The following is a 16,717-nucleotide window of genomic DNA, read 5'->3' on the forward strand; positions in this document are numbered from 1 at the left end:
AGAAAAATTAGATAAATTTATTTTTTTTCTGCCTGGACTCTTTTAACTATGGTATATTTTGTGGTTCTTTTCTGCTGTCTTTGCTAGATACCAGACATTCTTTGAAGACCAGAACATATACATAAGCTTTCTTTCTATAAATTTCTCTTTGGAAAAGAGTGTAGACTCATTCATAGTATATAACTGCAAGGATAATGAAACAGATTAACATTAATGTAGAAAATATAAGAAAACATTTTGACATATTTATTGTCAATTAATCATGGGAAAATGAATACAAAGATCTTTCAATTCAAATAACTTAAGTATATATCACATTATATATATAAAGTATATTAATATACTATATATTATGTTTGTATAATTATATACCAGTGGATATTTGTATGTTTATTTCTATATATGTGCTTTATATTAAAAAATTTAATGGCTTCATATATGTAAATGCATACCAACAGCCATAGATATATAGATCAAATTCGTCAGGATGTTTCATCAAGACATTTATTTACAGCTAATACACTAAATTATATTGTAAAAATATATGATTTTAAAACAATTGTCAATAGTCATGCCTGTAGATGAAATAGCATAAACAAAATTTGCCTAATACGACTTCCTGTCAAAAGTCATTAGGAAAACAGTGATGAATTTCACTGCATTGAAATTTGGATTCTTCTCTCCAGAGCCTCTAGATAAGCTGAATGTTTTAGTCACCACTTTTGGTGCTCTGATCAAAAAACCGTACAAGAACAATTTTAGAGGAGAAAAGTTTATTTGGTCCTTAAAGTTTCAAAGGTCTCTGTCTATAAATAACCAGGTCTCTTTCTTGGGGCTCAAAGTGAGGAGTGTGGTGGGGGAAAGTTGCTCAGAAAGTAGGCAGGAAGGGGGGAGAGAGAGAGAGAGACTCCATTCACCAGATACAAATTATGTAGCCTGAAGGCACACCCCCAGTAACCCCCCCCCACTTCTCTGGCCACACCCTACTCACCTTCAGTTACCCATCAGGGATTCACTGAGTTAAGGCTCTCATAATCCACTCATTTCTCCTCTAAACCTTCATTAATTGTCTCACACAGGAGCTTTTGGGGAAAACTTCACATCCAAACCATAATACAGAATAACATTTCAAATGTTAGAATTTAAAAATATAAAAAATAAGCCTGAAAAACTTTTTCAATAGTAAATTCTCTAATAAATGTTCCTATTTTACAGTGCATTTGAATTAGAAATCTATACATCCAGTTGGTAGGATGCCTTAATTTTTGCTCCTTGTTCACAGTCCAACAGTTTTTAAAACCAATAGCAAAGAAGAGCCTGATCCTTTTTTGGAACTCAAAGCAAACAAGGAAATAACAATGAAAATCTCAATAATCAAAATCTGAAGACAAAAAAAAATTGGTATTTGGGATAGTCTATTATGGGTATAGTTGAACATATTTCATGCTTTTCCCTTAGAAATTATTCAAATTTTATGGTTCTTTTTAGTTATACATGACAGTAGAATCCATTTTGCCATAATTATACAAGCATGCAATATATCTTGTTTAATGCAGACTGCAACACATCTCCTTCCCATTCCCTCTCCCATCTCTAGTTCCCTTTCCTCTATTGATCTTTCTTCCATTTACCCATAGTTATTTTTCATTTAAATTAAAAAATATATTTCTAACATTTGTTTACTCTTATGGTTAATCTCAAATTATTTGTAAAATGAAATGATATAATAGTCTTTTACACAATATATTATAACTTTTAAAAAATACACAGTACATGGCTTTAGCAATTTTTAACATCTGTTATAGGCAAGAATGCATTTTCAGTACAGGTAATTTAGAGTGAATTAATGACAAAATGTCTTATTCTATCAGAAGAAGAATCTTTGCTGTGGATATGGAATTTCATTTTGTGTACAGTGAAAAAATTATGGTAATGCATACTATGATACATGAAACAAAAAAGAGGGTTCAAAGGAGATTCCTGACAGAAATACACCTGGATATACGCCTTACACAAACAGTATTTAACTTGAACTGTGAAGCATAAAGGAACCTGCTGCTTCCCAAAAAGGAAGGGGAAATAGATTAACAGAAACATGAGGAAAGCAAGCATATGTGATTCAACAGACAGAGGGGATTTTCTTCTTCCTGTGCGTCCAGGTGGTTGATGACATGGAATAGAAAGGCCAACTAAAGGAACAAATGGAGTGGCATGGAAAGTGTAAGCAAATGTGCTTTGGGCTGGGAATATGAGTCAGGGTTAGGGAACCTGTCTAGCAAGCAGGGGAGCCCTGGGTTCAGCCCCCAGTCCCTTCCCCACTTCGCACACAACAAGATTAATGTTAATCAGACAACTGGCACACACTGTAATGCCAGTGACTGTGGAACCTGGGGCAGAGAACTTCAAGTTCGGGAGAAAAAACTTCCCTTTTAAATAGAGAATGAGAGAGATAGTAAAGGAGATGCTGAGGTAGTAGAATGATTATGAGTCAGACGTAGCTTAGACCATCCTTTCACCTTATTTTACCTATTTTTCAGAATCATCTAGTACATTTTTAAAATAAGTGAAGTTTCAAAGAATTAGATGAAGTCATAGATATAAATGGTAAGATCAAGATTTACTTTTGTTTCCACAGTAAAGGTTGTATCTCTTAGTACTTCCTTGACATAAATCACAACAGTAATATTTTGAGTTAAATTAATAGGCATTGTATGAGCAATTAAATAACCTAGGGAAAGGAAAGCGGCAGTACAAATGGTATTCACTAAAAAGGGACAGGGTAAATTAGAGTCTTGAAATAAAAGAGTTAATATTTAGAACAACTGCAATAAAGAATGCAAATTGATACAGGAACCATAAAAAGAGTTTCTGAGAGAGACTGTTGTAGAGAAGTCCATCCCGAGCAACAGAGGATGTCAGAGGACAGAGCACATCAACTTGCATTCATCCTTATCTTTCTTCACCTTTCCACCCAGTCAGGCTCCATTAAACAATGAATGAAAGTTACCAGAGTGTATTTACAATGTACCACGTCATGCATCAGAGAATTCCACTTGGCAATTTTCTGATGAGGGAATGATATGGACATGGATGTGCAGGTGCCCCTGCTGGCTGGTTTATAGAGTAGTTCAGGTTCTGATCTTCGAGGAGATTAGCTTTCTGCCTTGCTGACTAAACTGAGCTGCCTTAGAGATTAAATAAGAAACAGGTTTTAAGGATTATTTTTATCCTTTTCCTGCCATCTGAATCAGTCCCTCTTGAAGGGTAAAATGCATTGATTCTTTACTTTTCTTTTTTTTCACACTGGAGATTGAACCAAGGGATTCTTTACCACTGAACTACATTCAATAATAATAATAATAATATATTATTATTATTATTATTATTATTATTATTACTACTACTACTATTTTTAAATTTTGGACAGGGTCTTGCTGAACTGCAGAGACTAGCCTAGAACTTGGAATCCTCTTGTCTTAGCCTCCTGAGTCACTGGGGTTGTTTTTAATACATCATCAGTACTTATTGCTGAATTGAAAACATTTCTTCTTGAAAATATCCACTTTGAGTGGGTGCAAAAGGGAATGAAGCATGTTAATTAAACACATGTGTGCACATGTGCATAGTTTCAATTTCATTTTTTTTTTTTCTGGCAGCCATTAGATTGACCGTTGCTCTGCATGTGGGAAGATCTTCCCACTTTTTACAATGCCCCAATGTTTACATGACTTCAGATCTTGAATATAGACAAACTATTCACCACCCTGCTCAGTTTCTATAATTGTATGTTATTTCCTATTTTATAAGGTAATAGGACTTACAAGACAAGAAAAACCCTCCACATTCTCCAGCTATATCATCCAAACTTCCCTGTATCCATTGCCGTCTTCTTCCTGTCCCTCAGTTCTCTCAGTGTAGGAAAGAAACTGTCATAAATTAGCTGTTTTCATCCACCTGTGATCAAGATTCCATTTACTATTTACTATTTTTATTAATGCTGTTAATGTTCAATAGAAAACTACTTGAAAACTTGATTTAAATAATTGATTTAAAAGGATGCCCTCTATCACCAGGGCATCCTTTTAAATCAATTATTCTCCTGTTGGCATCACTGTTGTCTGTTTTCAGTCTCTCTTCTTAATATTAAAATCTTTGTCCCACCAAATCCATCTACAGCCTTCAAAACCTCTCCCTGTCATTTACTGCAAAGCTTCCCATAGGAGGTGGTATGTTTTCCTTCTTTTTCTTTCCATAATCTTGCTTCTTATTCTTTTTCCACCACTAGTCAAGGTTCAATCTTAAGTCAATATAACAATATAATTACTAGGAGAAGTATTGAAAAGATTTAACACAATACAAATAACTTTATGGTACCAATTTATCAACTGGTGTTCGAACACACTCTACAATAGCATCACTTGAAGTACTTATTAAAATGCTAAATATTGCAGCCCTACTGAAGAAAATTAAGAGGGAGAGAGAGGAAAAGAGAGAGAGTGGAGAGACAGACAGACAGACAGACAGACAGACAGAAACACACACACACAAACTAGGGATCTCAATTTTCCTATATTGCAAAAATAAGATCTGACTATACATGAAGAGAGGAACACAAGGCAATAGGAAATACACTTGAAATTTTTTTCTTCAAATTGTGTATATTCCACTGTTAAGGTTATAAAGAGAAGAGACTTATGTACTCTTAAAAGCAAAAAGTAGTAGTTTTGTTCTAAATGCCAGATTCTTAGAAACAAAATAAGACTGGAGGATAAAGTTAATGTTTTCACTGACATGGACTTCATGACTCCATCAAAATCAAGCAGAAGGCTGTGTCTTTAATGGGTGTTAGCAAACAGTAGTTTTGTATTAATCAGAAAATCCTCTTTATGAGGAATGGTGTTAACAGAGCTAGCATTCATGATAAAGCTTTTATCTGAAAGTTATAAAATATTTTACACAAATATGTATTATTTGAAAACAAAAAAAATAGATGAGTTAGAGATCTTCTCATTAATTTATGCGGCATTTTGGAAAAAAATTTAATAAGAGAAAACAAACAGAAGGACAAATAGTTATATATCAAGAATTTACAGTATTTGGAAATAGAATGAGATAGAGGAGAAGAAACAGAATAAAGGCAAATATTCTATATGTCAAAAGTAAAAGATAAATGGTGGAAAAAATAAAAGGCACCAAAACCTGGTAGACACTGGAAAAGCTAAACATTGATGGGGAAAGGATCTCACAATTGAATGCCAAAGACATTTAAAAGCTAAATATCATTCAGGTATGTATTTTGCCATTCAAGTTTTCAAGTAGTTTTCTATTGAACATTAACAGCATTAATAAAAATATTAAGTTTTAAAGTAATCCAGTGGGTTTGTGTCTCCAAATTTCATACAAAGTATTCTGTGTGGCATGTAAGTTAGCACACTCCTTTTCCTGTCCTATCACACACATTAGTTGATTCAGAAAATAAAAGTTATTATTGTCCTTGAAATTACATCTGAATTTTTAAGATCAGAACAAGGTATCATTTTTAAAATAAGATTTCTACGAGTGTTTATATTATTTATGTATTTCACTCAAATATTTTGATAAATTCTTAGTTTTACTTCTAAGATTATTTACAGTTACTTTTTTTTTTTTTAACTGATACATGAATGCTATGGAAGCTGCCCATTTTTGTTATTACAGAATCATCATGGCTTTATTTTGAGGACATTTTTAACCCTTTATATTTAGTTGAAATGAATTATACTTATTTTTTGATTGGTATCACTGGGACAATTCAGGTAGACTTGAGCAATGAGAAACACAGCAAAGGTAAGGAGAGACACGGTCCAGGTATTCTCTGCATCAGACTTCTCGTTTTATCAAAGTATGCTTTCTGAGAGAGGATCCAAAGCTTCTGACACTACCATAATTAAAATGTAGTAATATTACAAAGAGAAAATACATGGCTTATTCATACCTCTAGCAAATTTCCATTCTTTGAAAGATTAGTGATTTGTGTGAATCACGACATGTATGTTATTTTACCTTCTTTAAGGAGAGGATTCCTTCTCTGGTGTCTTTGTCAGTGGAGATGGAGAATACCCCAACACCGTCACCATTCACAATGGAGTAGGTCATGTCAGCATTGGAGCCAGTATCAGCATCATTTGCCTTGATTTTCCCAACAGCTGAGCCAACTTGAGCTGATTCAGGAACATATAGTTGATAGTGCTCTGGAAAATATTTCATATTAAAAGTAATGTTCATAAAGTCATCTTATAAGAAAATATTATAAAATTTAAATTTTGCATTCAAATAAATGTTAAACTAGGAAATAAACAAATCATTTTCAGAATTTAAAATATTAGTTTACTAATTAGTAATTAAATACTAGGTTTATATGAACTTTAAGATATATGGAAAATAATTTACATGAAAAGAACCTGTATACCTTAACATACAATATCTTATTTGCTGTCTATCTTTAAGTGACAGAAAAATAGAGTAGTTAAGTTTCCAGTTTCATATTGAACAAAAATCAATTTAGTAAGCTATTAGTGCAATTCCAATTTATTTCTCCCCTCATATAGCATGTAAAGTTCAAATATAAAAGTTTAGGAATGTGAGAATTAAACAGAAAAATCAAGAAGAGAAGAAAAGTAATATTATAAGTGTATAACCATTTAGTGCAATACATAAGCCATGACAAAGATAATTATGCATTTATATGTTTGTTTACCATATATTCCTCATCAACTTCTTGAAATTATTTGACATAACTTTATAATAGTCACAAATATAATATCTATTAAAATTAAAATTAAATTGATGATCAAGTTGAAGAATGAGAAAGTACATACTTTGGCCATATAAGGTAGTATTTATAAAGTACTAATAGTTTTAAAAGTTTATCTTCTGTAGTCAGAAATAGTAAATCTATTAATTTCTATAAAGTTGTCTGATAATCATCAATATCAAGAATTTGTTAAGGATTTTTCTAATAATAAATATTGATTGGACTTTTGTCAAAACCATTTATGAACAATTATAAAAGTGTAGTGATCATATTTTTTAAAAAATTCCTACTGATAAGTTAAAAATGTATTCATCAAAGCACTGGGTTGCAAATCCAAAAGAATAACATAAATAACAAAGTTTGAATTCAAATGCAATTTGATAAATTATTTCATCCAAGAATAAATTAACATTATTTCAGCAGTATAGAAGGATAACATTAGACTGTAGACTGATAAACATATTTCTTCAATGAAAATAATTTTTGTCTGAAAATCATTCATTGGATATGGCCTGATAGTAAAATTAAGTTACATCTAATTAATATATGCAGTTTTCTTTATTAAAACTATGTTAAGAACATCTAACATGAAATTCAGCCTAAACAAAATTTAAAGTGTGAAATACAGCATTTTTAAAGCACAATATTAAACTGCAGATCTCTAGAAGTTATAAGCCTTGATTAATAACTGCCCATTTCCCCCCTGCATTGAATGACAATCACAACACTGTTCTTTGGTCAGATGAGCCTATTTTAGAAGGCTCATTTAATTGTAATCATGGAATATTTGTGCTTACTTGACTAGCTTATATCACTTCCCCTAGCATCTTTCATGTTTATTCATACTGTCACAAATTGCAGGATTTCCTGTGGTTAAAACCTGAATAATATTTCATTATGTGTATGAATGGTATTTTTCTATTAACTCTATTCACTAGTCTGTCTGTTGACTTATATATTATTTCTACATTTTGGCTTTTGTGAATAGTGCCTTAATGGACATGGGGGTGATAATATCTTTGAGAATCTATTTTAAATTCCTTTGGATAAATGCCCAAAGTTGGCGTGCTGTATCATATAATAGTTCTATTTTTGAAGAACCTCCCTCCTATAATCTGGGTTGACAGCACCATTCTGCATTACTACCATCAGGGTATAAAGGAGTTCTAATTTCTACACATCTTCACCAGAACTTTTTTTTTTTTTAATTTAGACATTCTAACAAATGTGAGCTGATATCCTATTGTTGCTTAGATGTGCACTTCCCTGGTGATTGTGACCTTGAGCATCATTTTATATCCAGTTTGTCTATTTATATGTAATCTTTGAAAAAATGTTGAAGATATTTGCCCATTTTTTATTGGTTCTTTAAAGTTATACATGACAGTAGGGTCCCTTTTGATACAATTATAGAAACAAGGAATATATCTTTTTCTAATTAGGACTCCAGTCTTATGGATGTATACAAACTTGAGATTCACTGACCTATATTCATATATGTACATAAGAAACTTATGTCAGATTCTTTCCACTGTCTTTCCTATGTCTATCCCCTCTCCCTTCCTCATTCCCTTTATCTCATCCTCTGAACTTCTATCCCCCACCCCCCGCCACTCCACTATTGTGGATTACCTTCTATTCGCTTTTTTTGTTTTGGGGGGTTTGGCTAATGACACTTAGCATTATATCCTCTATCCATTTTCTAGCAAAAGTCAGAAAGTTATTCCTTATGACTGACTACTATTCCATTGTGTATATATGGCACATTTTCTTTATCCACTCATCTGTCAATGGGTATCTCATTGGGCTCCGTAGTTTAGCTATTGTGAACTGTCATTTGCCCATTTTTAATAAGCCTACGTGTTGCTTTACTATTGAGTTTCAGGCATACATCATGTGTTTTCGAAATAAACAATATGTCATATTAGACATATTGGTTACAAAGACTTTTCCCATTCCTAGACTGCATTTTCATTTTTATTGTTTCCTTTTCTGAATTAAACTATTTTAATGTGACATTGCCTCATTTACCTATTTTTATTATTACAATCTGTATTGTCATATCCATTTTTGTGTTATAATCAAGAAGTCATTAACAAAACTAATACCAAGATTCTCCCCTGTGTTTTCTCTTAAGAGATTTACAGTTTCAAATCTAAATATGACTGTTTATTTATGTATGGATATGGTAAGAGTCTGATTTTACTCTTTTGGATGCAGATGTTCATTTTTTTCCAGCATCATTTGTGAAGAGATGGTATTTTTCACAATTTTGTCTTTTGTTTCTCCTTGATAAAGATTAATTGGCCACATACATGGGGCTCTATTTCTGAGATCATGACTATGTTCCTTTGGTCTATGTTTTCTATGTGAAAACCATACTATTTAATTAGCAGAGTTTTGCAATATATTTTGAAATCAGGAAGTGAAATATATCTAGCTTTGCTCTCCTTTTTAAAGATGTTCTGACTATTTAGGGTCTTTTGTGGTTTTGAATCGATTTTACAATTGTTGCTTTCTATTTATGTAAAAATATCATTTTATTTTGATAGATATTTTACTGAGTCTGTAGAGAAGATATGTCATATGGACATTTTATTATAATCCACAGATAGCATCATATTTGTGGAAAGTTTTTCTACTAAGAAGGGAACAACTCAAAGATGCCTACTTTCACCTTTTCTCTTCAACATAATTACCTCCTCAATGTAACTTTAGCTAAAGCCATTAGGCAAGTAAAAGAAATAAAAGACATCCAAATCAGAATAGAAGTCAATGTTTGTAAATGCCATGACATTATATATAGAAAACCCAGAATACTCCACAAAATGAACAACATCTGTTTGAACGAAAAATTAAGTAAAATACCAGGATACAAATACAGAAAATTAATTGTATTTCTTCAAAACAATGAAGATTAGGAAAATAATCTTATTTTCAGTATGTTAGCTTTTTATAGCCATGATAAACATTCCTATGTACATATGTGAATACATCATGACAAATCTTCACATCATATATAACCATAAGACTGAGAATCTAAATAAGATATGTTCCATGTTTGCATAAATATGTCAAAACTTACTCTACTATCATATATAGCTTAAAAAGAATAAAATAAAGAACTAGGGATGGTGGTATAGATTAACCAGTGTGATTAAAAATATTCCACACAAAAAACAATTTAAAGGAGGAAAGATTTATTTTGGTTCATTGTTTCAGAGGTTATAGGCAAATATCAGTAGACTCCATTGTTTTGGGTCTGAGGTAAAGCAGAACAACATGGCAGAAGGGTGTTCCTCTCCTGGCAGCCTGGGAAACTGAGTACAAAGAAGGAGGGAGAGGCTGGGGAAAAGATATGCCCTTCAAAATCATGCCCTGTTGATTTTGATCATGCCCTCCAACCTCCCAATAATATGTTCAAATTATTAACAACCAACTGATAAGGCCAGAGTTCTCAAGAGCCAATTACTTCCCAAACACTACAACTCTGACCATTGCTGCACTGGGGAACAAACTTTCAACCCATGAGTCATTTAGTACAACTGCCCCCTGTCCCTGTAGTTTCCACCATCTCCTCATGATTCCATCATTTCCCATAAGTGCCATTTCTGAACATTGTTTCATTATTACTAAATCTTCAACACATGAGACTTTGGTTGGCATTCTAAATTCTAACTAAAATAAATGGTACTGAAAAGAGAGAAGTACTTAGTAATAAGCTTAACTAAGTAAGGAAGCAAGACTTTTGCACTGAAAATTGCAAAACACAGATTAAGGAAATTTAGAGACAAACAAGTAGAAAAACACTTTGTGATCACGGATTCAAAGACTTATTTGCTTCTAAAGATAAAATTGCATGTTTTAAAATGCAAATATTTACATATTAAGGTTTAACTCTTGTGTGAATATGCTTATTAAACATTTAACAAATATTTTATCTCTTTTTATTTAGTATTGAAGGTACTTGGTGACAAAATTAATCTTAATGTCAAGTAAGAAAAGTATATATTAGTTTTGAATTTAGCACTCCCAACAAATATATAATTTCATAAATACATGAACTATATGATACCTTGACATTAATCATATGGTTTTATCAGAACATAGCATATTGACAAAAGTACAACCCTTAATGATACAGTTAACTAACACATGCGATTCAACCTTTTATTGCATTCTGTCTTCTCCTATTTGACTGCTGCAGTGTAGGCACCTTATTCAAAGAGCACATATCCACAGAACTGTTTGAACTGGGACTAAAAAGAACTTCTCACTCTTTGCTATAAAAGCTACGGTATATTGGAAGAAGTTGTTTTTCAATGACTGTTTCCAATCTTCATGTTGAATAATCAAATTTAAGGACAGTCTGTTCCAAAGAATTGTCATATTGATTTACACTGGCCTTAAAAATATCAAGAGATGCCTAAAAAACACCTGTAAAATAGGTAAATATTTGTTGAAAAGATAGTATAGATATATTATTACGAAGTATAGTAGTACAGATCTTCTGAAATTTATTGTTTTAGAGAGGACAGAGTGAGATAAGTCCTTGCATGCCAAAAATTCTAAGGTCCAATGAAACCAGAATTTTACATAATTCCTTAAACGTCCTCACAAATAGTCAGCTAGTTAATATAGGGTATTGACACTTGCAAACAAAAGAAGTCTTAGAAAACAGGAGCAAATGAATATACCACAGAATTGTTATAGTGGTGGCATTATAAATCAAGTTATTTTTATAAAGTTGTTTGTGAAAAGAGTTCAAATAAGTAATACAAAATTGATGGCCCAGAAAGCATTTAGGCTAAATCCTACAATATGATTCATGTACCAGGAAGAAGATATTTTTTTTAAGAATTGGATATATCAAATATTCTCCATTAACTATAATCTATTATAGAAAATAAACTATATTCAGGTCAGTATTTTATACAATTTCCATAGAGTTGAACATTCATAAATTTTAAATCATGTATCCAATTTACTAGGCATCCTGTAAAGAGGCCCTCTGATTTTCTCTCCATCCTGTTATTCATGACCATGAGTAATTCCTTCCTGTTGAATGCTGGACAGAGTGACTCACTTTCAATGAACTAAGTATTGTAAAATAATGGAATATCAATTCCATCTTTGGTTACAGTAATTTTGTGGCTTGTCTCATGGGTATCCTCTCTCCTACTCTACCTTGGATATCTTTCTTGGGGAAGCCTGCTGCCCTATTTTGATGTGGCTTTTTGGAGGGACCCTTCTAGCAATTGACTGATGCTTTCCAAAAATCATGTTAGTAAGTTGGAAACAGAAATGAGCTCCACTTCAACCAAGGTTGGATAAAACCTAAGTACCTGCTAACATTTACATTGGAAACTCATAAACCTGAACCAAAGCTAAACCATAGGTATATTTCTGACCAAAAGAAATTGTTATATAATAATTTCCATCTGTTTCAAGTGATGAAATTAAGAATAATTTGCGATTCCACAGTAATCAAATTATACACAGCCCTGCTATAGTTGCAAATGATTTGAGAAGTTCAGCAGACTCTTTTTAATTCTTGTTATCCTCTTATCCTTTGTGTAATGGTTAAGAAAATTAAAAATAAAAACTCGAAACAAACATGATTGCATTACATCTTTATTCTTGAAAATTTCCCTTCTTATAACTTTCACTTTGGTACATTTCCAAATTAAGAAAAAAAAAAGTATAATAAAATATGCATTAATATTATGAAACTTCTATATTCATGTATCTGCTTCAGATATTATTTTTTAAAAATATGGCACAAAGGACGTTGCAAATGATCTATTGCCATGGGCAAATTCTCAGTTCATTTTCCCAAAGAACGAGTGTTTTGAAAATATTTTAAATATTAATTTACGCATGCTTTGGGGCTGGGATTGTGGCTCAGTAATAGAGTGCTTGCCTTGCAAGCATGAGGCACTGGATTAGATCCTCAGCAACACATAAATAAATAAATAAATAAATATAAATTTACACATGCTTATAAAAAATATATTGGAATGAAATAGTTTGTATGTTTTAGATTTATATTTATCGTGTATTTTTCCATATTGTTTATTTTACTCTTCATGGTAATTTGGGATATATCTAAGATAATATGTATTTTAATGAATTATTTTTAAAAATATTTTGTTAGTTGTAGATGGACACAAAATATTTATTTATTTATTTATTTATTTAGTGGTGATGAGAATCAAACCCAGTACCTCATACATGCCATGGTAAATACTCTACCACTGAGTCACAACCGAAGCTAATGTATTAATTTTAATAGTATATTTGATTATGATAATTTGCCATAATTTATCCATTCTTATGTTACCAAATTAGATTGATTTCAATTAATATTACTTTACTTACTTTCTCGTGCACATGCAACAGGATTTATCTAGACAATATTGACAAGTGAAGCCCTACCTGGACTTTCAGAACTTAGTCCTTCCCTGGTTCTACAATCCTATTTCTAACAGGTGAATTTCAGTTTCAATTCAAATTTTATTCACTTTATTCTCGAAAAATAGTATTTTCAATAATTTAGGTCTCTACTTCCATTCTATAAAAAAATGTAGGAAGAGAGATTGTATCTGTGATTCCAATTATAATCTAAAAATGTGTGGCTACCAAACAAATATTCAAATCTAATATGTCCTGAATTCCCGCTATAATATTTTAATAGTGGGCATCTAAAATATGATATCTTTTTAAAAATTAAATTGACAATAAATTAGGAAATTTAAAAATTATACCATTGAAAAAGGAAAAACAATAAGTTATTTAAAATTCATAATTAGTGGAACAAAGAAAACTGAATAACCTAATTTGGATATTTAACTTTTAGACCCTGCCTATTTATGATATGAACTGTATTCAAAAAATAAACGACAACAACAACAACAAAAAAAAAACTGAAAATAAACAAAAGAGCATATAAAGGCCCAAAGGATAATTATCTTTAAAAAGTGTTGTGAATGAGACAAGGAAGTCCTCTTTCATCACTCCTATTTAGAAGAGTTGTTAAAATTTCATCCAAAATAATGAGAAAATAGAAGAATATTGGAGTAATGCAAATAGAAAAAAAGTCAAATAATCTCTATTTGAAAATAATATAATTCTGTATATAGAAGATACCTAAAACTCCTCAGAAGCGAAGACCTTTAGAGTTGATAAATTCAACAAAGTAGAGGGATATAAAAACAATTTACAAAAATAAATACTTTTTCTATCCACCAATAATAAATTCACTGAAAAATAAAACAGGGAAACAATTCCATTAAAAATAGCTTTGAAGAAAATTAAATAAATTCAATACCTGGGAACAAGTGGAACTTGGATGAAATATATCTACAATGAAAACTATAGAACAGTGAAGAAAGAAGTTGAAAAAGATATTAGAAGATACAAAGACATCTCATGTTCTTGGGCAGGCAGAATGCATATTCTTAAATAAATTTTATTACTATGATCTATGTGTTCAATGTAATCCTTTCAAAATACCTATGGAATTATTCACAGAACTTGAAGAAACAGTTCTAAGATCCACATGGAAGAACAAAAGGCCCAGGATAGCTATTCTGAGCAAAAAGAATAAAGCAGGAAGGATCACAATACCTGACCTCAAATTATACTACAGAGCTATCATAACAAAATCAGCATGATGTTGGAATAAAAAACCGACACAAAGACTGGAATAGAAGACACAGAAAACAAACCCTTATGGCTGGAATCGTCTGATTCTGGATAAAGGTGCCATAGCACATTTAGGAGAAAAGACAGAATTTTAACAAATGGTTCTGGAAAAACTGAATAATATATTTGAAGAATGAAATTATATTCCTACAAATGCCCTGTATAAAAGTCAACTCAAAGTGATCAAAGACTGGAGAATTAGACAAGAAATTTTGCAAGTTATATTAAATAAAATATAGGGTCAACACTCCAACACACAAGTGTAGGAATTGACTTACTTAGTGAGGTCCCTAAAACTCAAAAATAAAGCCAAATAATCAGTAAATGGGATAAATTAAAAAGCTTCTCCACAACAAAAGTTACAGAAGCATGAGAAAAAGAGAGCAAAAAGTAGGAAGAAAAGCTTTGCCAGATACTCCTCTGACAGGGGATTTATATCCAGTTTATATACAGAATTCATAAACAACACCAAAATTAGATAATTAAGTTAATAAATAGCTTAATGAATACATTTAAAATGAACTTAGCCAACAAATATATGAAGTTAATGTTCAACATCCTTAGCAATCATGGAAATGCAAATCAAAACTGCACTGACATTTCATCTCACCCCAGTTAGAATGGCAATCATCAATAATATAAATAATAATAAATGCTGACGAGGAGGTGTTGAGAAAGAAATAATTATACATTGTTCTCTTACTATGAAAATAGGTAGGGAGATTACTTTAAAAAGGAAGAATGAAGTCACACAGCTATTCTATTCCTCAATAATTTATATAAAATAATTAAAATTAGCTATTAATTATAATAGCACATAACTTCCAATGTTCACCACAGTGCAATACAGAATAGCAAACATAAGTTCTATAAAGAACCAGCGTAGGTCCATCAGCAGAAGAATGGGTGAAGAAAATGTGATAAACACACACACATACACACACACACACAATGGAGTTCTATTCAGCCATGAAATTATGTTATTTACAGGAAGAGGATGAAACTAGGGATTCATGCACAGTGAACTAATCTAGATTTAGAAAATCAAAGGTCAAATTTCCCTCCTTATATATAGAAGCTAGAAAGAAAAGAAGAAGAAAAAGGAAATCACATGAAAATAAAATGGAAACCAGTAGAATAGTGAAAGGATATCACTGGGGAGGAAGGAGGAGAGAGAAAAGGGAGGAAGTGAGGAATTTGACGTAATTACAATATGTATGAATATATCACAAAGAGTATGAATATATCACAAGCAGTTCCTATGTATAATTATAGGGAACTGATTTTAAAAACAAATAAGTAGAAGAAAGATCAGTGAAGGAATAGCATCTGGGTAGGAAGGAGAGGAAGAAAAGGGAAAGTTTTGAAGAATGAAAAAGAGCTAATGTATTCTGTGCATTTATGAATATGTCACAGTGAATCCCACCATTAGGTATAATAGTGATGCACTAAAAGTGTTGCAACTCAAAAGAATAATTTCAGAAGATGTTGCTATTCTCAAAAGCAAAATAGAAAATAACTGATAACCGGAAGATATTTTAGACAAAAATTTTCAAACTGACATTCTGGTGCAAGAAATCTAGTAATTTTTCTCATTTACCCATTACCCAACAATAATAGATTGCTTTCCTATCACGGTTATTGGGAAAAATTCTGCAAGGAACACAGTAATGCAAATATCTCTTTTGAGTAAATAATATCATTTTGTACAAATATATGTATATACACAAATGTACATTAAGGATATTAAGTAAATTAAGTCAGCCCCCCCCAAACAAACATTATATGATATCCCTTGTATTTGTAATCCAATATACTCAAAATCAACAATGTTCAGATAAGATAAGAATGGTGTTTCACAGTGTCTGGGTTAGTGAGGGAAATGAGGCGAAGTTGCCCCAAATTTAGAAATTCTCACTTATGGAAGAAGAATAAACAATAGAAATCTAATATATGGCACAGTGACCATAGTTGATAATAGTGTATTTTATGCTTGAAATTTATTGAGAGTAAATTTTATGTGTTCTTACCACCTCCACACACAAACAGTAACTATGTGAGAAAAAGGAAATGCTAACTAAATTGATTGTTGTGATCATTTCACAAGGTATATGTATACAAAATCATTAAGTTGTACATTTTTCACATGTACAGTTCTACTTGCCAAAATTTTCCTTAAAATGCTGAAAAATAATTATGTTTGATAAAGAGAATAAA

General features: G+C 31.5%; 1 protein-coding gene across 5 annotated transcripts in view; it reads right to left on the reverse strand.

The window, feature by feature from the left end:
- Positions 1-16,717, reverse strand: part of Cdh18 (cadherin 18) — a 672,909-nt gene that overhangs the window by 89,878 nt on the left and 566,314 nt on the right. For all 5 annotated transcript variants that reach the window (XM_048803133.1, XM_048803131.1, XM_048803132.1 and 2 more), the window contains one exon: positions 6,043-6,230. In XM_048803133.1, the coding sequence (XP_048659090.1) occupies positions 6,043-6,230 (188 nt within the window). The remainder of the gene's footprint in view (positions 1-6,042; positions 6,231-16,717) is intronic.

Source organism: Marmota marmota, unplaced genomic scaffold (genome assembly GCF_001458135.2).
Source record: "Marmota marmota marmota unplaced genomic scaffold, marMar, whole genome shotgun sequence".
Lineage (NCBI taxonomy): Eukaryota > Metazoa > Chordata > Mammalia > Rodentia > Sciuridae > Marmota > Marmota marmota.